The following is a 16,649-nucleotide window of genomic DNA, read 5'->3' as shown; positions in this document are numbered from 1 at the left end:
CCCTACACACACACACACAGCTCCATCCAGTGCACACATACATTCCCTACACACACACATACACAGCCCTACCCACTGCACACATACATTCCCTACACACACAGCCCCACCCACTGCACACATACACACACACACACACAGCCCCACCCACTGCATACATTCCCTACACACACAGCCCCACCCACTGCACACATACACACACACAGCCCCATCTACTGCACACATACATTCCCTACACACACAGCTCCATCCACTGCACACATACATTCCCTACACACACACACAGCCCTACCCACTGCACACATACATGCCCCACCCACTGCATACATTCCCTACACACACAGCCCCACCCACTGCACACATACATTCCCTACACACACACAGCCCTACCCACTGCACACATACATTCCCTAAACACACACAGCTCCATCCACTGCACACATACATTCCCTACACACACAGCCCCACCCACTGCACACATACATTCCCTACACACACACAGCTCCATCCAGTGCACACATACATTCCCTACACACACACACAGCTCCATCCAGTGCACACATACATTCCCTACACACACACATACACAGCCCTACCCACTGCACACATACATTTCCTAAACACACACACACAGCTCCATCCAGTGCACACATACATTCCCTACACACACAGCCCCACCCACTGCACACATACATTCCCTACACACACACATACACAGCCCTACCCACTGCACACATACATTCCCTACACACACAGCCCCACCCACTGCACACATATATACACACACATACACACTGCATACATTCCCTACACACACAGCCCCACCCACTGCACACATATATACACACACACACAGCCCCACCCACTGCACATACATTCCCTAAACACACAGCCCCACCCACTGCACACATACACACACACACAGCCCCACCCACTGCACACATACATTCCCTAAACACACAGCCCCACCCACTGCACACATACACACACACACACACACAGCCCCACCCACTGCACACATACATTCCCTAAACACACAGCCCCACCCACTGCACACATACACACACACACAGCCCCACCCACTGCACACATACATTCCCTACACACACAGCCCCACCCACTGCACACATACATTCCCTACGCACACGCACACTGCACACACACACACATTCCCTACGCACACTGCACACACACACACATTCCCTACGCACACTGCACACACACACACATTCCCTACGCACACACACTGCACACACACACACATTCCCTACACACACGCACACTGCACACACACACACACATTCCCTACACACACGCACACTGCACACACACACACATTCCCTACACACACGCACACTGCACACACACACACACATTCCCTGCACACACACACACATTCCCTACGCACACGCACACACACACACACATTCCCTACACACACGCACACACACACACACATTCCCTACACACACGCACACTGCACACACACACACACATTCCCTACACACACGCACACTGCACACACACACACATTCCCTACACACACGCACACACACACACATTCCCTACACACACGCACACTGCACACACACACACAGCCCCACCCACTGCACACATACATTCCCTACACACACACTGCACACACATTCCCTACACACACACTGCACACACATTCCCTACACACACACTGCACACACATTCCCTACACACACACTGCACACACATTCCCTACACACACACACATACATTCCCTACACACACCCACTGCACACATACATTCCCTACACACACACTGCACACACATTCCCTACACACACACACATACATTCCCTACACACACACACTGCACACATACATTCCCTACACACACACACTGCACACATACATTCCCTACACACACACACTGCACACATACATTCCCTACACACACACACTGCACACATACATTCCCTACACACACACACTGCACACATACATTCCCTACACACACACACTGCACACATACATTCCCTACACACACACACTGCACACATACATTCCCTACACACACACACTGCACACATACATTCCCTACACACACACACACTGCACACATACATTCCCTACACACACACACACTGCACACATACATTCCCTACACACACACACACTGCACACATACATTCCCTACACACACACACACTGCACACATACATTCCCTACACACACACACACTGCACACACACATTCCCTACACACACACACACTGCACACACACATTCCCTACACACACACACACTGCACACACACATTCCCTACACACACACACTGCACACACACATTCCCTACACACACACACTGCACACACACATTCCCTACACACACACACTGCACACACACATTCCCTACACACACACACTGCACACACACATTCCCTACACACACACACTGCACACACACATTCCCTACACACACACACTGCACACACACATTCCCTACACACACACACACACACTGCACACATACATTCCCTACACACACACAGCCCCACCCACTGCACACACACATTCTCTACACACACACACTGCACACACACATTCCCTACACACACACACTGCACACATACATTCCCTACACACACACACTGCACACACACATTCCCTACACACACACACTGCACACACACAGCCCCATCCACTACACACACACACACATACACTGCACAGATACTGTGAACAATAAGGAGAGATGCAGATCAGTTAGAGGAGACACATTTGCTATATTACTGGAGACATCGGAGCCTTTTCCCGACCAACTTCAGCATTAGTCACATGATTCGGCTTGGATTTGTAATTTACTTTTACTGTCCAGAGCAGCAGCAAATCCCCATAGAAAACTTCTGCTGCTCTGGACAGTTCCTGACATGGACAGAGGTGGCAGCAGAGAGCACTGTGTCAGACTGGAGAGAATACACCACTTCCTGCAGGATATGCAGCAGCTGATAAGTACTGGAAGACTGGAGAATTTTCTAGCAGAAAATCACAAACCTGATTTAAAAGAAGGAAAGTTGGGGTGAACTCCCCCTTTAAATCCCCTGCATGTAGCGGTGTTGAGGCTGTTTCTGCCGTGTATAAGGGGCCTATTCCACGGCGTGATTATAAGCTGAATCGGCCGATTATCGCTCGGTGGAATAGACTAAACGATCAGCCGATGATCGTGTCATCAGCTGATCGTTTATTTAGGCCCAAACCTAAAATCATCGGCCGCCACCAGCGCATCGCTACGTGGAATAGCGGTGTGCGGCGGGCGACCAACGATTTCAAAACATCATACATTACCTGTCCGGGCTGCAGGTCTTCTCCTCCCGATCCAGCACCGCAGCAGCTTCGGGGCCGCCTGTCTGAACTGACAGACCGCTCAGCCAATCACTTACAGCGGCGGTCCCGGCCAGTGACAGACCGCTCAGCCAATCACTGTCAGCGGCCGTCCCGGCCAGTGACAGACCGCTCAGCCAATCACTGTCAGCGGCGGTCCCGGCCAGTGATAGACCGCTCAGCCAATCACTTACAGCGGCGGTCCCGGCCAGTGATAGAACGCTCAGCCAATCTCTGTCAGCGGCGGTCCCGGCCAGTGACAGACCGCTCAGCCAATCACTGTCAGCGGCGGTCCCGGCCAGTGATAGACCGCTCAGCCAATCTCTGTCAGCGGCGGTCCCGGCCAGTGATAGAACGCTCAGCCAATCACTGTCAGCGGCGGTCCCGGCCAGTGATAGAACGCTCAGCCAATCACTGTCAGCGGCGGTCCCGGCCAGTGATAGACCGCTCAGCCAATCACTGTCAGCGGCGGTCCCGGCCAGGGACAGACCGCTCAGCCAATCACTGTCAGCGGCGGTCCCGGCCAGTGATAGACCGCTCAGCCAATCACTGTCAGCGGCGGTCCCGGCCAGTGATAGAACGCTCAGCCAATCACTGTCAGCGGCGGTCCCGGCCAGTGATAGACCGCTCAGCCAATCACTGTCAGCGGCGGTCCCGGCCAGTGATTGGCTGAGCGGTCTGTCAGTTCAGTCAGGCCGCTCCGAAGCTGCTGCTGCGCTGGACCGGGAGAAGAAGACCTGCAGCCCGGACAGGTAATGTATGAAACAAGGGCTGCAAGGAGATCAGTAACGATGTCCCTGCAGACCTCGCTAACGATTGTCGGGCCGTGTAATCTAGCAGATCGGTGCTCGGTTACACCGTTGATCGGCCCCCATCGGCCCGTGGAATAGGACCCTCAGTCTTGTAGTTGATTTCTTACAGCTCTGCGGCATCATTACGTTTATATTCAGTTGCTATAGTGATATCGTCCTCTCAGCCAATAGAAGATCACGAGATAGAAACTGCGCCAATACTCACCCGGAAACTGAGCAGGAGAGATGAGCGAACGGACAGTAATAAGAAGGCCGAGTGCTTCATCATCTCTGATATCTGACTGACTGCCTTATAACTGACTGCTGCTCCATCATGGGTGCTGGGAAAAGCTGGAAACAGTCCCGGGAAAAGTTTCTGGTGTCCAGGAAGGGGCAGTCAGGTATAAGGCAGCCGGGGAGGTGCGGTAGTCGGTCGAAAGGCAGCCGGGGAGGAGCGGCAATCGGTGTAAAGGCAGCCGGGGAGGAGCGTCAGTCGTTCTAAAGGCAGCCGGTCAGAAGGCAGCCGGGGAGGAGCAGCAGTCGGTCAGAAGGCAGCCGGGGAGGAGCAGTGGGCAGCGATAACGAACAGCTTCACTATTACGGCAAATTTGCTCGTCTCTGATTACCAGCTTTGGATTTCCTCTGCACCCAGCAGCAGCGACAATCCTCCGGCTCCACCTCCCCCCCGGTTCTTCTCCTATTAATAACACTAGTACTACTCCGCTCCAATCCTCCGGCTCCACCCCGGCTCTCCTTCTATTAATAACACTAGTACTACTCCGCTCCAATCCTCCGGCTCCACCCCGGCTCTCCTTCTATTAATAACACTAGCACTACTCCGCTCCAATCCTCCGGCTCCATCCCGACTCTTCTCCTATTAATAACACTAGTACTACTCCGCTCCAATCCTCCGGCTCCACCCCGGCTCTCCTTCTATTAATAACACTAGTACTACTCCGCTCCAATCCTCCGGCTCCATCCCGACTCTTCTCCTATTAATAACACTAGTACTACTCCGCTCCAATCCTCCGGCTCCACCCCGGCTCTCCTTCTATTAATAACACTAGTACTACTCCGCTCCAATCCTCCGGCTCCACCCCGGGCTCTTCTCCTATTAATAACACTAGCACTACTCCGCTCCAATCCTCCGGCTCCGCACCCCGGCTCTTCTCTTATTAACAAGAGGACTACTTCGCTCCAATCCTCCGGCTCCACTCCGGCTCTCCTTCTATTAACACTAGTACTACTCCGCTCCAATCCTCCGGCTCCACCCCGGCTCTTCTCCTATTAATAACACTAGCACTACTCCGCTCCAATCCTCCGGCTCCGCACCCCGGCTCTTCTCTTATTAACAAGAGGACTACTCCGCTCCAATCCTCCGGCTCCACTCCGGCTCTCCTTCTATTAATAACACTAGTACTACTCCGCTCCAATCCTCCGGCTCCACCCCGGCTCTTCTCCTATTAATAACACTAGCACTACTCCGCTCCAATCCTCCGGCTCCACCCCGCCTATTAATAACACTAGCACTACTCCGCTCCAACCCTCCAACTCCACCCTGGCTCTCCTTCTATTAATAACACTAGTACTATTCCGCTCCAATCCTCCGGCTCCACCCCGCCTATTAATAACACTAGCACTACTCCGCTCCAATCCTCCGACTCCACTCCGGCTCTCCTTCTATTAATAACACTAGTACTACTCCGCTCCAATCCTCCGGCTCCGCACCCCGGCTCTCCTTCTATTAATAACACTAGTACTACTCCGCTCCAATCCTCCGGCTCCACCCCGACTCTTCTCCTATTAATAACACTAGCACTACTCCACTCCATATTTCACATTTTATTTCCTTGTACATTCTCCACATACAAACCATCAAACACCTTGCCTTCCGTGTGACTTCTCCCGTGATCCCTCAGCATGGCAGCAGTCACAAAGAACTCCCCACACACTGCACATGAGAACAGCTTCTTTCCTTTGTGACTTCTCCCGTGTTTAACAAGATTCGACTTATTTGTGAAACATTTCCCACACTCTGAACAAGAATATGGCTTCTCTCCTGTGTGGATTCTCTGATGGTCCCTAAGTCTTGCTTTAATAATAAAGCACTTCCCACATTCAGAACATGAATACGGTCTCTCTCCAGTGTGAATTCTCTCATGTGTAACTAGATTTGATCGATCTGTAAATCCCTTCCCACATTCTGAACATGAATATGGCTTCTCCCCTGTGTGACTTCTCTCGTGTGTAATCAGATTTGATTTGTTTATGAAACATTTCCCACACAGCGGACATGAATACGGCTTCTCTCCTGTGTGACTTCTTTCATGCGTAACAAGATTTGATTTTTGTGCAAAACATTTCCCACAAAGCGGACACGAGTAGTGCTTCTCCCCGGTGTGACTTCTCTCATGACGAACAAGACTAGATTTATCTGTAAAACTCTTCCCACATAGTGAACATGAAAATGGCTTCTCTCCCGTGTGACTCCGCTCATGGATAACGAGGTGTGATTTGTTGGTAAAACATTTCCCACATACTGAACATGAATATGGCTTCTCTCCGGTGTGACTTCTCTCGTGCGTAACCAAGTGGGATTTATTTGTAAAGCGTTTCCCACACACTGAACAGGAATAGGGCTTCTCTCCTGTGTGAATTCTCCTATGTCTAATAAGACTCGATTTATCGGTAAAGCACTTTCCACACCGCGCACAGGAAAATGGCTTCTCTCCTGTGTGAATTCTCTCATGTATTACAAGACTCGATTTATCCGTAAAGCGTTTCCCACACTGTGAACATGAAAATGGCTTCTCCCCTGTGTGAATTCTCACATGTGTAACCAGACACGATCGATCCCGAAAACATTTCCCGCAATCTGAACAGGAGTATGGCTTCTCCACCGCGTTCCTTCTTCTGGGTGGGAAGGGACCAGGACTTTTAGTGAACTGTTTTCCGCACTGAAATCTTTTCCCCCCTTTCTGTGATTGGTCAGCAGACGGTTTCTCATCATTAGGAGGTCGATACGACAGCTCCGGAGGGTAAAGTCCAGGATGTCCAGTGACAGCCAGGTCATCTTCCTCCTCCTCTTTATAATTTATAGATAACAAGAAGTTTCCCTCACAGGAACTTTCTGAAAAATTCAAAATGGATTCCATTAGTTTCATCAAATCACAAACAAAACAAATTTATATCAGATTGGAAACCGACAAGTCAGACGGGAAAGTGAGGAACCCTGTAGGTGCAGTGATACAGAGAGAGGAAGGAGGAGCCCTGTAGGTGCAGTGATACAGAGAGAAGGAGGAGCCCTGTAGGTGCAATGATACAGAGAGAGGGAGGAGCCCTGTAGGTGCAGTGATACAGAGAGAGGGAGGAGCCCTGTAGGTGCAGTGATACAGAGAGAGGGAGGAGCCCTGTAGGTGCAGTGATACAGAGAGAGGGAGGAGCTCTGTAGGTGCAGTGACACAGAGAAAGTGAGGAGGAGGCCTGTAGATGCAGTGACACAGAGATAGTGAGGAGCCCTGTAGATGCAGTGACACAGATAGTGAGGAGGAGGCCTGTAGATGCAGTGACACAGAGATAGTGAGGAGGAGGCCTGTAGATGCAGTGACACAGAGATAGTGAGGAGCCCTGTAGATGCAGTGACACAGATAGTGAGGAGGAGGCCTGTAGATGCAGTGACACAGAGATAGTGAGGAGGAGGCCTGTAGATGCAGTGACACAGAGATAGTGAGGAGCCCTGTAGATGCAGTGATACAGAGACAGGGATGAGCCCTGTAGGTGCAGTGATACAGAGAGAAGGAGGAGCCCTGTAGATGCAGTGATGTGGCCGGGCGCTGATCATACTAAGGACACTATTTATTCTATGGACCTACACTCACCGGCCACTTTATTACTAAATAATTAGGTACATCTGTCCAACTGCACGTTACCACTTCATTTCTAATCAGCCAATCACATGGCGGCAAATTAGGCATGTAAACATGGTCAAGACAATCTCCTGCAGTTCAAACCGAGCATCAGTATGGGCAAGAAAGGTGATTTGAGGCCTTTGAACGTGGCATGGTTGTTGGTGCCAGAAGGGCTGGTCTGAGTATTTCAGAAACTGCTGATCTACTGGGATTTTCACGCACAACCATCTCTAGGGTTTACAGAGAATGGTCCGAAAAAGAAAAAACATCCAGTGAGCGGCCGTTCTGTGGGCGGAAATGCCTTGTTGATGCCAGAGGTCAGAGGAGAATGGGCAGACTGGTTCCAGCTGATAGAAAGGCAACAGTGACTCAAATAGCCAACCGTTACAGCCAAGGTAGGCAGAAGAGCATCTCTGAACGCACAGTACGGCCAACTCTGAGGCAGATGGGCTACAGCAGCAGAAGACCACCCGTTACTAGCATGGTGTACCTAATAAAGTGGCCGGTGAGTGTATGTGTAAGACCACGTGAGCAGGTTCGGGGACTACGGATGACACTGTATGGGCAATCCGGGCCCTCATCATGGACTGTGCACTCTACATGGTCATATACACCAGGCCTGGTGCTGGGGGCATCCGGGGGGTCAGGGTCACGTCAAGCTTCTTACCTCTGAGCCAGTAAAACTGGATTTCCTGCACCATCTGAGGCCACATGATGAAGCACGGGAGCTGCGCACCAGAATCACGGACCTCCCGGCATCACATATCACTATGATGCCGGGAACACTGAAAGCTCATACATCTTCCCAGGACTGTACTGACACGGCCGAGCAGCAACCTCAGTACAATCCCGCAGAGATTAGAACACAAAACACGTGATCAGGGCTGATATCAGACGGCGGCTGTGACAGGGGATCAGCTAGTTGTGGGGAGAAGATGTCACCTCTACACCAACCGTGATTCTAAATGTCACTTACAGTCCTGACAGTGGCCGTTATATAGTGAGATGACCACCAGAGGCCTGATCGCTAAAGACACCAACAGGAAGGGGTTAAGAAACCTGTGACCCCATCATTACCCACAGGGGGAGACCGTCCAATCATTACCCACCGGGGGAGACCAGACCTGGGGGTGACTGGCCAATCATTACCCACCGGGGGAGACCAGACCTGGGGGTGACTGGCCAATCATTACCCACCGGGGGAGACTGGACCTTGGAGTGACCGGCCAATCATTGAACACACCTGGGGGTGACCGGCCAATCATTACACACGGGGGAGAACGTCCAATCATAACCCACACCTGGGGGTGACCGGCCAATCATTACCCACACCTGGGGGTGACCGGCCAATCATTGTACACACCTGGGGTGCCATCTATTGGCGTTTCCTCCTCCTCCTCCACTTCCCTTATACACAGTTGATCTTCCTCTGCACTCCGGTGATTTCCCAACAGCCTCTCCTGGTAGTACGGAGAGCAGGGACACCTCTCTAATTGATTTCCATCACCGCCTCCATCTGCAGGGAAAACAATGATGATTACACCGGCTGCTTGTTTCTCCTTTATACCTGATAAAGATCTCCTCCTCCCCCTCCTCTCCCTCACACTGTTGATCGTCTTGTACATCCGTCTCCTCCTCTTCTCCATCGGAAACCTCGGCCTTAATAATAATCAGATTTTCACCCTAAATAAATAAAATGGAAAAAAAAAAAGTAAAATGAGTTTTGGATTAAACACTTGCGGAACCTGAGTAGGCGACATCGGCTTCATCTACCTCCTCCTCCTCCTCCTCATCCTCCTCCAGGACATCAGGATTATCCGACAGACAATCCTGAGGATACAGAGGACTGGGGCCCATCCCTGCCAGATATACAAAGCCCGATGCATCTGTGCAAGAGACAAACACATACGACGGCCGTAATATACAACATATATCTATACACACACACACATACATATATATACACACACACCCTGTATACAGCAGGTTTATTGCTTCTACATGTCTATTACCTGCTGATGGGAGCGGCCGCTGATCCTCCAGCATCACATCCCGGTACTGATCCTTGTGTCCTTCTACATACTCCCACTCCTCCATGGAGAAATAGACGGCCACGTCCTGACACCTTATAGGAACCTGACACACACAATGGTCACACAGTCATCCCCCCCAGCCTGCTGCCTCCTGTATTACTGTATAATGTCCCAGCATTCCCAGCAGAGTCACCTCTCCAGTCACCCCCCCCTCCTGTATTACTGTATAATGTCCCAGCAGTGTCACCTCTCCAGTCACCCCCCCCCCTCCTGTATTACTGTATAATGTCCCAGCATTCCCAGCAGTGTCACCTCTCCAGTCACCCCCCCCCTCCTGTATTACTGTATAATGTCCCAGCATTCCCAGCAGAGTCACCTCTCCAGTCACCCCCCCCCTCCTGTATTACTGTATAATGTCCCAGCATTCCCAGCAGTGTCACCTCTCCAGTCACCCCCCCCCCTCCTGTATTACTGTATAATGTCCCAGCATTCCCAGCAGTGTCACCTCTCCAATCACCCCCCCCTCCTGTATTACTGTATAATGTCCCAGCAGTGTCACCTCTCCAGTCACCCCCCCCCCTCCTGTATTACTGTATAATGTCCCAGCATTCCCAGCAGTGTCACCTCTCCAATCACCCCCCCTCCTGTATTACTGTATAATGTCCCAGCATTCCCAGCAGTGTCACCTCTCCAGTCATCCCCCCCTCCTGTATTACTGTATAATGTCCCAGCAGTGTCACCTCTCCAGTCATCCCCCTCCTGTATTACTGTATAATGTCCCAGCATTCCCAGCAGTGTCACCTCTCCAGTCACCCTCCCCACCTGTATTACTGTATAATGTCCCAGCAGTGTCACCTCTCCAGTCACCCCCCTCCCTCCTGTATTACTGTATAATGTCCCAGCATTCCCAGCAGTGTCACCTCTCCAGTCACCCCCCTCCTGTATTACTGTATAATGTCCCAGCAGTGTCACCTCTCCAGTCATCCCCCTCCTGTATTACTGTATAATGTCCCAGCATTCCCAGCAGTATCACCTCTCCAGTCATCCCCCACCCCTCCTGTATTACTGTATAATGTCCCAGCAGTGTCACCTCTCCAGTCACCCCCCCCCTCCTGTATTACTGTATAATGTCCCAGCAGTGTCACCTCTCCAGTCACCCCCCTCCCTCCTGTATTACTGTATAATGTCCCAGCATTCCCAGCAGTGTCACCTCTCCAGTCACCCCCCCCCTCCTGTATTACTGTATAATGTCTCAGCAGTGTCACCTCTCCAGTCACCCCCCCTCCTGTATTACTGTATAATGTCCCCAGCAGTGTCACCTCTCCAGTCACCCCCCCCCCTCCTGTATTACTGTATAATGTCCCAGCAGTGTCACCTCTCCAGTAACCCCCCCCCTCCTGTATTACTGTATAATGTCCCAGCATTCCCAGCAGTGTCACCTCTCCAGTCACCCCCCCTGTATTACTGTATAATGTCCCAGCAGTGTCACCTCTCTAGTCATCTCTCCTGTATTACTGTATAATGTCCCAGCAGGGTCACCTCTCCAGTCACCCCCCCTCCTGTATTACTGTATAATGTCCCAGCATTTCCAGCAGTGTCACCTCTCCAGTCACCCCCCCTCCTGTATTACTGTATAATGTCCCAGCAGTGTCACCTCTCCAGTCACCCCCCTCCTGTATTACTGTATAATGTCCCAGCAGTGTCACCTCTCCAGTCACCCCCCCCCCCTCCTGTATTACTGTATAATGTCCCAGCAGTGTCACCTCTCCAATCACCCCCCCCCTCCTGTATTACTGTATAATGTCCCAGCATTCCCAGCAGTGTCACCTCTCCAGTCATCCCCCCTCCTGTATTACTGTATAATGTCCCAGAAGTGTCACCTCTCCAGTCACCCCCCCTCCTGTATAATGTCCCAGCAGTGTCACCTCTCCAGTCACCCCCCCCCGTCCTGTATTACTGTATAATGTCCCAGCAGTGTCACCTCTCCAGTCATCCCCCTCCTGTATTACTGTATAATATCCCAGCATTCCCAGCAGTGTCACCTCTCCAGTCACCCCCCCCCTCCTGTATTACTGTATAATGTCCCAGCATTCCCAGCAGTGTCACCTCTCCAGTCACCCTCCCCACCTGTATTACTGTATAATGTCCCAGCAGTGTCACCTCTCCAGTCACCCCCCCTCCTGTATTACTGTATAATGTCCCAGCAGTGTCACCTCTCCAGTTACCCCCCTCCTGTATTACTGTATAATGTCTCAGCAGTGTCACCTCTCCAGTCACCCCCCCTCCTGTATTACTGTATAATGTCCCAGCATTCCCAGCAGTGTCACCTCTCCAGTCACCCCCCCCCCTGTATTACTGTATAATGTCCCAGCAGTGTCACCTCTCCAGTCACCCCCCCCCCTCCTGTATTACTGTATAATGTCCCAGCAGTGTCACCTCTCCAGTCACCCCCCCCCTCCTGTATTACTGTATAATGTCCCAGCATTCCCAGCAGTGTCACCTCTCCAGTCACCCCCCCTGTATTACTGTATAATGTCCCAGCAGTGTCACCTCTCTAGTCATCTCTCCTGTATTACTGTATAATGTCCCAGCAGTGTCACCTCTCCAGTCACCCCCCCCTCCTGTATTACTGTATAATGTCCCAGCATTCCCAGCAGTGTCACCTCTCCAGTCCCCCCCCTCCTGTATTACTGTATAATGTCCCAGCAGGGTCACCTCTCCAGTCACCCCCCCTCCTGTATTACTGTATAATGTCCCAGCATTCCCAGCAGTGTCACCTCTCCAGTCACCCCCCCCCTCCTGTATTACTGTATAATGTCCCAGCAGTGTCACCTCTCCAATCACCCCCCCCCTCCTGTATTACTGTATAATGTCCCAGCATTCCCAGCAGTGTCACCTCTCCAGTCATCCCCCCTCCTGTATTACTGTATAATGTCCCAGCAGTGTCACCTCTCCAGTCACCCCCCCTCCTGTATTACTGTATAATGTCCCAGCAGTGTCACCTCTCCAATCACCCCCCCTCCTGTATTACTGTATAATGTCCCAGCATTCCCAGCAGTGTCACCTCTCCAGTCACCCCCCTCCTGTATTACTGTATTATCTCCCAGCATTCCCAGCAGTGTCACCTCTCCAGTCACCCCCCCCCCCCCTCCTGTATTACTGTATAATGTCCCAGCATTCCCAGCAGGGTCACCTCTCCAGTTACCCCCCCCTCCTGTATTACTGTATAATGTCCCAGCAGTGTCACCTCTCCAGTCACCCCCCCCCCGTCCTGTATTACTGTATAATGTCCCAGCAGTGTCACCTCTCCAGTCACCCCCCTCCTGTATTACTGTATAATGTCCCAGCATTCCCAGCAGTGTCACCTCTCCAGTCACCCCCCCTGTATTACTGTATAATGTCCCAGCAGTGTCACCTCTCCAGTCATCCCCCCCCCTCCTGTATTACTGTATAATGTCCCAGCATTCCCAGCAGTTTCACCTCTCCAGTCACCCCCCCTCCTGTATTACTGTATAATGTCCCAGCAGTGTCACCTCTCCAGTCACCCCCCCCTCCTGTATTACTGTATAATGTCCCAGCAGTGTCACCTCTCCGGTCACCCCCCCTCCTGTATTACTGTATAATGTCCCAGCATTCCCAGCAGTGTCACCTCTCCAGTCCCCCCCTCCTATATTACTGTATAATGTCGCAGCATTCCCAGCAGTGTCACCTCTCCAGTCACCCCCTTCCTGTATTACTGTATAATGTCCCAGCAGTGTCACCTCTCCAGTCACCCCCCCTCCTGTATTACTGTGTAATGTCCCAGCATTCCCAGCAGTGTCACCTCTCCAGTCACCCCCCCCCCTGTATTACTGTATAATGTCCCAGCAGTGTCACCTCTCCAGTCACCCCCCCCCTCCTGTATTACTGTGTAATGTCCCAGCATTCCCAGCAGTGTCACCTCTCCAGTCACCCCCCCCCTCCTGTATTACTGTATAATGTCCCAGCAGTGTCACCTCTCCAGTCACCCCCCCCTCCTGTATTACTGTATAATGTCCCAGCATTCCCAGCAGTGTCACCTCTCCAGTCACCCCCCCCTCCTGTATTACTGTATAATGTCCCAGCATTCCCAGCAGTGTCACCTCTCCAGTCACCCCCCCCCCTCCTGTATTACTGTATAATGTCCCAGCATTCCCAGCAGTGTCACCTCTCCAATCACCCCCCCCTCCTGTATTACTGTATAATGTCCCAGCATTCCCAGCAGTGTCACCTCTCCAGTCACCCCCCCCCCCCTCCTGTATTACTGTATAATGTCCCAGCATTCCCAGCAGTGTCACCTCTCCAATCACCCCCCCCCTCCTGTATTACTGTATAATGTCCCAGCAGTGTCACCTCTCCAGTCACCCCCCCCCTGTATTACTGTATAATGTCCCAGCAGTGTCACCTCTCCAGTCACCCCCCCCTCCTGTATTACTGTGTAATGTCCCAGCATTCCCAGCAGTGTCACCTCTCCAGTCACCCCCCCCCTCCTGTATTACTGTATAATGTCCCAGCAGTGTCACCTCTCCAGTCACCCCCCCCCTCCTGTATTACTGTATAATGTCCCAGCATTCCCAGCAGTGTCACCTCTCCAGTCATCCCCTCCTGTATTACTGTATAATGTCCCAGCATTCCCAGCAGTGTCACCTCTCCAGTCACCCCCCTCCTGTATTACCGTATAATGTCCCAGCATTCCCAGCAGTGTCACCTCTCCAGTCACCCCCCCCCTCCTGTATTACTGTATAATGTCCCAGCAGTGTCACCTCTCCAGTCACCCCCCCTCCTGTATTACTGTATAATGTCCCAGCAGTGTCACCTCTCCAGTCCCCCCCTCCTGTATTACTGTATAATGTCCCAGCATTCCCAGCAGTGTCACCTCTCCAGTCACCCCCCCCTCCTGTATTACTGTATAATGTCCCAGCATTCCCAGCAGTGTCACCTCTCCAGTCACCCCCCCCTCCTGTATTACTGTATAATGTCCCAGCAGTGTCACCTCTCCAGTCACCCCCCCCCCCTCCTGTATTACTGTATAATGTCCCAGCATTCCCAGCAGTGTCACCTCTCCAGTCACCCCTCCTGTATTACTGTATAATGTCCCAGCATTCCCAGCAGTGTCACCTCTCCAGTCCCCCCCTTCTGTATTACTGTATTATGTCCCAGCATTCCCAGCAGTGTCACCTCTCCAGTCACCCCCCACCCTCCTGTATTACTGTATAATGTCCCAGCATTCCCAGCAGTGTCACCTCTCCAGTCACCCCCCCTCCTGTATTACTGTATAATGTCCCAGCATTCCCAGCAGTGTCACCTCTCCAGTCATCCCCCCCCTCCTGTATTACTGTATAATGTCCCAGCAGTGTCACCTCTCCAGTCACCCCCCCTCCTGTATTACTGTATAATGTCCCAGCATTCCCAGCAGTGTCACCTCTCCAGTCATCCCCCCCTCCTGTATTACTGTATAATGTCCCAGCAGTGTCACCTCTCCAGTCATCCCCCCCTCCTCCTGTATTACTGTATAATCTCCCAGCAGTGTCACCTCTCCAGTCATCCCCCCCTCCTGTATTACTGTATAATGTCCCAGCATTCCCAGCAGTGTCACCTCTCCAGTCACCCCCCCCTCCTGTATTACTGTATTATCTCCCAGCAGTGTCACCTCTCCAGTCACCCCCCTCCGGTATTACTGTATTATCTCCCAGCATTCCCAGCAGTGTCACCTCTCCAGTCACCCCCCCTCCTGTATTACTGTATAATGTCCCAGCATTCCTCTCACCTCCTCAGTCAGCAGCTCCACCATCTTGTTGGTCAGTTCTAGAATCTTCTCCTTGTGTTTCCCATCATGTATCAGGGGGTGAGGGGGAGGCGATGTGATGGGGTCCCGCTCCCTGCTCCATCCTCCCGACTCCCCCGAGGTTTTCCTCACTACTGTGTAATCCTGTGTATGGAGAGAGACGCTGAGGGAGAAATCCTGACTGACTGCAAATCTGGTAAGAAGTATAAATCCAGTGGACTCTGGTGAATTCATTTCTTTCCAATCAATTGATGCCAGAAAGTTATGTAAATTTGTAATTTACTTCTACTTTAAAATCTTTAGTTTACCAGAAATTATCAGCTGCTGTATGCCCTGCAGGAAGTGGTGTATTCTCTCCAGTGTGACACAGTGCTCTCTGCTGCCACCTCTGTCCATGTCAGGAACTGTCCAGAGCAGGAGAGGTTTTCTTCTTTCTTTTCAATCTTTATTTATTGAAGTTTTTTAGTTTTTACAACAATACTTTAGGGAATACAGAGAGAAAAGGAGGGGCCGGAAAGGGGTCGGGACCCCTTTATAGATTCAGTTCAAAACTGTACATACAATAATACATAATGTAGATATAAGTTACAGAGTCATAACAGTTTTTTGTAGATATAAAATATAGAGAGGGTCTTAGGTGAGAGGGAGGGAGGAGAGGTTTTCTATGGGGATTTGCTGCTGCTCTGGACAGTTCCTGACATGGACAGAGGTGGCAGCAGAGAGCACTGTGTCGGACTAGAGAATACACCACTTCCTGCAGG

General features: G+C 51.6%; 1 protein-coding gene across 2 annotated transcripts in view; it reads right to left on the bottom strand.

Moving 5' to 3' along the window:
• Window positions 1-5,973: 5,973 nt before the first annotated feature.
• The window catches only part of LOC138786372 (zinc finger protein ZFP2-like), a 147,471-nt gene continuing 136,795 nt past the window's right edge, over window positions 5,974-16,649 (bottom strand). For both annotated transcript variants that reach the window (XM_069963358.1, XM_069963357.1), the window contains exons 3-8: window positions 15,871-16,032; window positions 10,065-10,188; window positions 9,826-9,938; window positions 9,657-9,735; window positions 9,416-9,568; window positions 5,974-7,274 (exon numbers count right to left, since the gene is read on the bottom strand). In XM_069963358.1, coding sequence (XP_069819459.1) covers window positions 5,980-7,274; window positions 9,416-9,568; window positions 9,657-9,735; window positions 9,826-9,938; window positions 10,065-10,188; window positions 15,871-16,032 — 1,926 coding nt within the window. In that variant the 3' untranslated portion in view covers window positions 5,974-5,979. The remainder of the gene's footprint in view (window positions 7,275-9,415; window positions 9,569-9,656; window positions 9,736-9,825; window positions 9,939-10,064; window positions 10,189-15,870; window positions 16,033-16,649) is intronic.

This window comes from Dendropsophus ebraccatus, chromosome 3 (assembly GCF_027789765.1).
Source record: "Dendropsophus ebraccatus isolate aDenEbr1 chromosome 3, aDenEbr1.pat, whole genome shotgun sequence".
Taxonomy (NCBI): Eukaryota; Metazoa; Chordata; class Amphibia; order Anura; family Hylidae; genus Dendropsophus; species Dendropsophus ebraccatus.
The sequence above is the reverse complement of the archived record's forward strand: the minus strand, read 5'-3'. Positions and strand labels throughout refer to the sequence as shown.